Source organism: Echinops telfairi, unplaced genomic scaffold (assembly GCF_000313985.2).
Source record: "Echinops telfairi isolate 266 unplaced genomic scaffold, ASM31398v2 ScPeMD7_7468;HRSCAF=8506_0, whole genome shotgun sequence".
NCBI lineage: Eukaryota > Metazoa > Chordata > Mammalia > Afrosoricida > Tenrecidae > Echinops > Echinops telfairi.
In genome coordinates this window covers 83,477,912-83,486,289 of record NW_022111369.1, presented here as the reverse complement: position 1 = coordinate 83,486,289, position 8,378 = coordinate 83,477,912, and the positions used below count along the sequence as shown (strand labels likewise).

The window sequence follows — 8,378 nt, the reverse complement described above, 5'->3', positions numbered from 1 at the left end:
ACACCCCCAATCCCTCCTCTTCCTATTGCGTGTATGTCTCTAGACCACCCCCTCTCATTGCTGTATAACCTATAGTGCAACCCCTTCCTGTGACTTATGTCTTTACCTGTAATTAGTGGGCTTGCATGCCCCCAAAAGGTATATAGGCCTGGGTTAGCAATAGAGATCCCTCCTTCTCCTCTCTTCCCCCTCTCCTCTCCTGTCCTCTCTCCCCTGTTCCCTTTCCTGTCCTCCTTCCCTTCCCCCTCTCTCCAAGTGGACCACCAACTGGGGCTGACGAGAGCAATGCTACCATAAAATGTGTCTGACTCCACTGTTTGACTCTCTCTTCTATCGCTCATGCTCTCCATGACTTTACTATAATATTTACATATCTCAACCGTACAATTGTGCTTATTGAACCCACGGTTAGTGGTAGGGGACTGGCTCCCCCCAGTTCATACTACAACTGGTGTCCTAGGAAAACTACTGACCACTCAGAATTCTTAAACCAGAGTATAATGATGAGAGCTGGCCCTGTGTGTGTGTGTGTGTGTGTAGTGGGGAGCTGGGGGGGTGGAGAATCACTTGCAAAAGGCAACACATCTTCAGGAATGTCCACAGAAGAACCTGGGAATTCCAACTGAATGGAAAGCCTCTGGAGTCTGTGCATCTGTGGGTTCGGCATTGGACTGTGAATCACCATGTCAGCTGTTCAAATCCACCAGCTTCCAAAGAAAGATGAGGCTGTGTGCTCCCATAAAGATTTACAGTCTCAGAAACCCTATGCTAGACTGCTATTAATCAAAGGGACTTGATGGCAGGGGTTTTGAATTAGCTGTTATGACCTATAGACCCCAATGGTTGTTCTTGAGGAATCAGACAAATAGTCCTACTGAAAGAATAATATTTTAAAAAAGGACTATTTCAATATAAGTCACTCTCAACAAAGAAAATCCTTAGGATATTCTTAGTTAATGGGTCTTGTTGCTTGAGGCTTCTTCTCCCTGACAAATTGCGTGCTGTGTCTGGAGAATGAATTCCCGATTCTAGGGTGGGAAAGTCACACAGGATTATAATATGCTGGCTTTGAAGTCACTGTAAACTTAAACATTTGGGACTCAAGAACTGTGTGACTAGAAAAGTTACATAATCTTGAGCACCTTCCTGTATGGAGTACATTTTGAGGACTGAAATGTTGTTTGCCAGTACTCTGTTTAGGTAGTGTTTGATACTTCTTAGCAGTCATTCTCAAACCACAGTCAATGAGATGCAGCGATGCAGCAGTTGAGAAACTGCTACATCCGTTTCAGGTGAGTCACATGACATCTATTAGTAGCCCAGGTTCCACAGTCATAGGTGTGAATTCTCTCCCAACACTTAAGGAAAAGTTATATTTTTCTAATCTCTGAAAGGATACATTTTTATAATACAAGATTATGAGGAATCAGGTGAGGATTTCCATTAAAACAACAAACCCAGCATTGCTCATGACATCAAATAAACCCTAAAAAGTCATTCTTGGAAGAGCAGTATTCAGTTCTTCTGGACATAGGGTCGCTATGAGTCGAAACTGACTCAACTAACAACAGAGTACACGTCTTTTATTCCCCTCTTCTACACGAGACTACAAAAATGTTAGTACCATTAAGTCATGGCCACTCTTTGGGCAAGAAGACTGTGGACAACGACTATTGTTGTATATAGGCCACTTGAAACCTTTTCAAAAAAAATAATCATCTGAGATACTATGTCAGACTCTGGATTGACCCTCTCTTCAAAATTTTGAAGTTGGTTCTTGATAAGATTGTGTCAAATTTTATTCTATGATGCTCACCTTCCCGACACAAGCTCTGAAGACAAAGCGGGTGAATAAGCAAATGTGGTGAAGAAAGCTGATGGTGCCCGGCTATCAAAAGATATAGCATCTGGGGTCTTAAAAGCTTGAAGGTAAACAAGCGGCCATCTAGCTCAGAAGCAACAAAACCCACATGGAAGAAGCACACCAGCCTATGCAACCACGGGGAGTCGAAGGGATCAGGTGTAAGGCATCATCAGAACAAAAAATCTTACCATAGTGAATGATGGGGGGAGTGCGGAGTGGAGACCCAAAGCCCATTAGTAGGCCACCGGAGATCCCCTTGCAGAGGGGTCTCGGGGAGGAGATGAGCCAGTCAGGGTGCGATGTAACAACGATGAGAAATACAACTTTCCTCTAGTTCCTAAATGTTTCCTCCCCGCTCCCACTACCATGACTAGAATTCGACCTTGCAAGGCTGGCTAGACCAGAGGATGTTACTGGTACAGATAGAAACTGAAAATACAGGGAATCCAGGATGGATGAGCCCTATAGGACCAGTGGTGTGAGTGGCAAAACAGGGAGGGTAAAGGGAGAATGGGTAGGAAAGAGGGAACCGATTACAAGGAACTGTGTGTGACCTCCTCCCTGGGGGACAGACAACCGAAAAGTGGGTGAAGGGAGACGTCGGGCAGGGCAAGATATGACAAAATACCAATTTATAAACTATCAAGGGCTCATGCGGGAGGGGGGAGCAGGGAGGGAGGGGAAAAATGAGGACCTAATGTCAGGGGTTTAAGTGGAGAGAAAATGTTTTGAGAATGATGTACAAATGTGCTTTACACAATTGATGTGTGTAGGGATTGCGATAACAGTTGTATGAGCCCCTAATAAAATGTTAAAAAAAAGAAAGAAAAAAAAAAGATTGTGGCAAATTTTAATTTGTCTTCACGTTTGTTGACTTTTTCAGTAAGCCACTACAACTTCTTAGTTCCCATAAAACAAAGAATATTCAACTACTTATATGTATAAGAGGAAGGTTACAGCATAAAAGATCATAAAAATCTTGGTTTCGGGTTTACACTAAAATCCCAGATACAAAATCATATATAGACACAATTCCGTAAGATAGATATTGCTTTCAGTTAATAAATGAAGAAATTTCGATTTAGAAAAATCTAAGTAACTTACTGTTGATTATGTACAGTATATGTGTTGTTTTAACTATGTGAATTATTATCTGAAGCGGGTTTGCAATGAAAATAATTTATTCAAAAAAACAAATAAGAAAGAGAAGAAACTCACTGTTACTGAGTCAACTGTGAGTCCAGTGACTCACAGAGTAGAAATGCCCTCGGGGCTTCCTGGACTGGAACTGTGCAGGCGAGCAGAAAGCCTCATCTTTCTACCCGAAAGCCGGTGTTGGTTTCAAACTGGTGGCCTTGCGGTTAGCAGTTCAACATGTAATCCACTATGCCTACCACCTTGCAGCTGCTTATTTATTCAATAATTCTGTGACACAATTGCCCTTTCCGTTTTTACTAAAGCAGAATGCCCAGGGTTTCAAAATTTAAAGATTTAAAACTTAATTATATGCCAAATTTATAAAACTCCTATAGTAAGTTTATATCACAAAGATGAACCACACATCCTGAGGGGTTAATTACAAGCATGTACCTTTTCAACATGTGTGGGCTGATTGTCTCTACATAAAATGTGTCTGTACTAAGTAAATATGGCTAAACAGATTTTCACGTAAGTTGGAGGCTTTATTTAGCATGTCTGTCTTAAAATAGAGGTGAAGAGGCATGTGTGGAATAATTCTGAGAGGCCCATGGGGAAGGTGACAAGTACCGCACAGACGCAGGGACAGGGAAAACTACAGCGACCAGGAGAGCCGACTGAGAGGCATGTGTCTGTCCAGGAACCTCACGCAAAGAAAGCTGTGTTTTAAATACGTCTCATTTAAGTATCAGAATCGTGAAAAACTTTCTGAACTTCAGGTGATGGCTCACAAAAACTGGCTTCCCACATGAGAGATTCTACACAAAATGCTCTAGAGCAGGAGTCTGGCCAACGTTATCTATAATGTGCCAAAGGAGCAAATAATCAAGGCTTTACTGGCCATATGCTCTCTGCTACAACTACTCAATTCTGCACTGAGACAGGAAAACAGCAAGAGACTACATACAAATGAATGAGAGTCTGTGCGATAGAATTTTATATTTACAAAAACAGGCAGCAGGTCAGACTTAGACTTCAAGTCACAGTTTGCTAACTCTTGTGTTCAAGGGCTACAGCTTTCATCATGTCTAATAGCAAGTCAGTAACACTGTCTATATCTGTATAATAAAGGCATATATATATTTATACTCTGTGATGCTTGCTATAAACAATGCACTTTCATATTCTTAATGCTTATTATTTATTTTCTTTTTTAATATGCTCATATACCACTAAGTTGAGCTCAGGAATGGGTAAGCAATCAAGTTGAAAAATGCTACCCCTGGGTGAACAGCAGTGAGACTGATTCATTCACTAATTATCCTAAGCAATAAAGGAAGCTTTCAATTCGAACTCACAGCAATTCAACACACAACAAAACAAACACTGCCCACATCCTCACAATCCTGCTAGGTTTAAGCCCATTGCTACAAAGTCATTGTGCCAATCTACAGCATTGCAGGGCTTCCTCTTTCTCTCTGACTCTTTAACAAATATGATGGCCTTTTCCAGGGACTGGTCCCACCTGATAGCATGTTCACAGTACTTGAGAAAAATGTCACCATCCTCTTCAGTTATTGAAGGTAGAATTAACTACAGTATTCAAAACTAGTACAGCTTATAATTATGACATATTCTGTTAATCTATGAAATTATTTCAACTTCCCTGGCTTTCTGCACCTCCTCCCCGGCCAAAAAACAAAAAACAGCCATTAAAATTTCTCTGTACATATAGAACACATGCCATCTTGAGATTGATGCTCATTCACTATGTGACCCATAAGAGATAATGAACGTGAAAAGAATCCAATAAATAAAAAAGATCCCAAATCTTTATCTATAGCAAAATGATCACTATGCCTTTGCATTCAGCTAAAATCTACCTTACACAAATGTACATAAAACCAACTTTCCACTACACAAGAATTACATAACTAGCTACTTTGCATTCTCAAAACAACAGCTAAAATGTGAACTTCCTGAGAGCAGATTTTTTTTTTTTTACTGTTTTCACTGCTGTGGTCTCAGGGCTTAGAAGCAAACTCTCACTAAATACGTGTCTCATGAAAGGATAAGTAAACTAACGACAAATAACCCGCAGACTTATCTAGGAGCCCTAGTGGTTCGGTGGGAAAGTGCTCTGCTGCTAACCAAAAGGTCTCTTGCTGTAGATGACGGTCGTAGTGGTCCATTTCCATCCAGGCTGCAGCCTTAAACCTACCATGAGGCAATTCTGCTGTCGCGAGGGGTCACCATGGGACAGAATGGACTCGACAGTCACTGGGTTTCAACACTGCGGCACTCAAAAAAACGTATCATAAAATGCAAGATTTTAAATTAATGTACTTAAGGGTTTCTTTGTGCTTACAGCTTAACTATTCCATGTATCTTCTGATTGGACAGAATTCATTATCGGGATGCATTCAAAAGAATAAAGAAATCATCTTACCTTCTTTCTCTACTCTAAAAACAAAAGTTCTTTGTTTTGTAACAACCTCAAATTTGTAGTCTCCTTGAATACGTATGGTAGATACAGCAGAAAGGGGAATTATTCCTTTTGAATACATCTCCTATATTGGTTAAGAGAAAAAGTAGAGACAAAAGACACATTAAAATGAAATTCTCTTGATCTTTTTCAAAAGAAAGAATGGCAAAAATATTTATCATTGTTTCTCTTTTACAACCAGAAATTTTTTTAGTGACATAAAAATAGCATGTATGTTCCCACACTGGCTTCATATCTCACAAAGGAGAATATAAATTTCCCCTTTCTTTTAAGTCATTTCAATTTTTTTTCATCAGGAATTAAAAGGCAAAAAATAAACACAAAATCCTATTAGAACAGTGATACATAGTTCTAAAAAACAGCAACATTTTTATTTTCCAAAACTCTCTGACAAATATCATCTTATGGTGTTTGCAGGCATCTGCTGGCCGTGGCAGGTACTGTAACTGCACTGTTTCCCAGGCGGCCACTGCACTTTGTGAAGGAGGATTTATCTCAGGCGCCAAACTGCTGCAATTCTCTCACGATTGAAATCGTAATCTCAGAGGACAGCGCTTTTCTCAGCCCCTCCCTCCAAAAAGTAAGTGGAAAGTGGAGAAAGGGGTTAGGTTGTTTGCACTGTTCTGTATCTCAGACAACAGTTTTGCTTGAAGAGGTCATACTTAAGATTCCAGTTTTTCTGATTTATTTTTTCTTTTTCCTGGGTCTTCCTAAAGGGGTTGTGATAATATCCATCTCCTTCCATTCATCTATGTACTATGGATGAACTGTTTAGTAGGCCAGCGTTGGAACAGAAAGTGAAATAGGCTTTATACCGTCAAGAAATCTCTAAATGAGAAACCAGATAGTGTAATGACAGATGTTTAAAACTGAGTACAAACCAAGGGATATAAGAGTATGAAGATGGAAGCTTTCAATTCTGTTTTTAAAAGGGGTCAGAGGTTTTTCACAAATATGGTCAATTTTGAGACATCTCAAGTTTAAGCAAATGGATACATGTGTGGATGTCTTTCTAGACAAAAAGAAAATTTAAATGATATACGAAGCAGAGAAGTCATACTCACAGTGACTCACAGTGGCCCTACAGGATAGATTGGAAATGCCCCCACAGGGTTTCCCAGGCTGTAATCTTTACAAAAGAAGACTGACACATCTTTCTTCTGAGAAGTGGCTTGTGGGTTTGAACTGTCAACCTTTCAGCTAGCAGGAGAATGCTTAACCACAGGCTCCTTGATATGTGAGAAGGAATCTGTGACGTTGTGTGGGATTAAAGAGAGGACCTGATACATTCAACGCACCCATCATTCCGCTGAACTACGCCCTAACCCATGTGAATCCACTTGAAGGCAACTTGTTATTGTTGTTAATTTGCAACGAGAGGAGCCATGACGTAGAGCTAAAACCCCACGAGACGGCCACACTTTTGGAATGCCTGGAACATCAGAAGAGCTTGGACCCTTTGGGGTTCAATGGATTCCCTGTGTTGCCAATCTGGCCCTGGGTTTTCAATCTACATTAAGAGGCCTTCTCAGTATGTGATCCTGAAAGAAAACGTGGACACTGACACTGAAGAGAAGTAGTCCCGTATAAATGGCCAACCACACAGTTGTTTGCAGAACCTTCTACTCAACAAAATCTTGAAAGGGAACATGCCCAAATCCTGGTAACCGAGCCATAGCACACAGAAGGGTCTGTAACACTAAACTAGTAACACCAAGACCAACAAAAATAGAGGCAGGAACCGCCCCACAAGAACTGTGGAAGGAGGACTTACGCTGAGGACACAGAGCCCAGAGTGAAGCAGGGCTGTGGTGTGGGGCTGAGACAGCTGTTGGAGCAGATCAGAATGCATTATGGGAATGCACTCACCTTTGCAAAAGACGGCAGTAGAACCCATGAGTCAGAATTGGGCTAGTACAGTGGTGTCTAGAGGCAGCTGGTGAAAGACTGAACAAGCCAGTAAAGGGGCAGAGAGGAGCACAGAGACAGAGAGAGCAGGCACAGCCAGTCTGTACCAGTGGATGAACTGAGGTGGGGACGTGAACCCAGCACCTGGAACAGGGTGCACTTGCTGACACTCACACAGTGTCATAAGAACAACCATTGGTTTTCAGTGAAGAGCAAACAAGTTATCTTTTTGAGATGCGAGATCCCCATTGACTGTGAACAAGCCCATGTCCTATGATACAACATGGGGGTGAGCTGGGGTTGGGAAGGGTGATTCCCAATAAATCTAATCCTATCATTTGGAGTTTGCTTTCAACAAATAATGAATTTCATTTGCCAACCCTTTGTGTCTCATGTGTTTGCCTCATTCTGATAGACAACATCCACACAAAGGTTCACAGCATCAGTTGGAGTCCACATCCTGAATAGTTGCATAGCTACTTTGGATTGCCAGGCAATTTACCTATATCCGCACACCTAAGGGGTCCCTCCCTCCCCTTTCACAGCACTGTAAGGGCATCCTCACTTTTTAGTAGGTCCCACTTGTCTGAAGTCATTGAAAAGAATACACTAACTCCCTCCAAGCAGAGAACAAGTGCCACATTCTTATTCTTGCTAAATCTCCCGCCTCAGCAGGTAAATAAGGTATAAATGTAGTCATGGAGATGACACGTGTCTCAGAGTATTATCCTCCTCTGAGAGCTGAGGAAATATACCAGGGGGTATCCCCCAAAAGAAACTGATAGTTTTTCAAAGTTATATGTTTAAATTTATTTTACAAAATAACCTTATCACCTTCAAAGTAATCTCCATTACACTTAAAACATTTGTCAAATCTGAAATTTCCTTCTTGGAAACATTTTTCAAACTCAATTGGATGGCTGACAGCACCTCCCTCACTTTTTCCTTCACTTCTTCTATGTC

General features: G+C 41.1%; 1 protein-coding gene across 3 annotated transcripts in view; it reads right to left on the bottom strand.

Annotated features, from left to right (window-relative positions):
• Positions 1-8,378, bottom strand: part of ARAP2 (ArfGAP with RhoGAP domain, ankyrin repeat and PH domain 2) — a 243,037-nt gene that overhangs the window by 156,829 nt on the left and 77,830 nt on the right. For all 3 annotated transcript variants that reach the window (XM_045284220.1, XM_045284222.1, XM_045284221.1), the window contains exon 8: positions 5,451-5,571. In XM_045284220.1, coding sequence (XP_045140155.1) covers positions 5,451-5,571 — 121 coding nt within the window. The remainder of the gene's footprint in view (positions 1-5,450; positions 5,572-8,378) is intronic.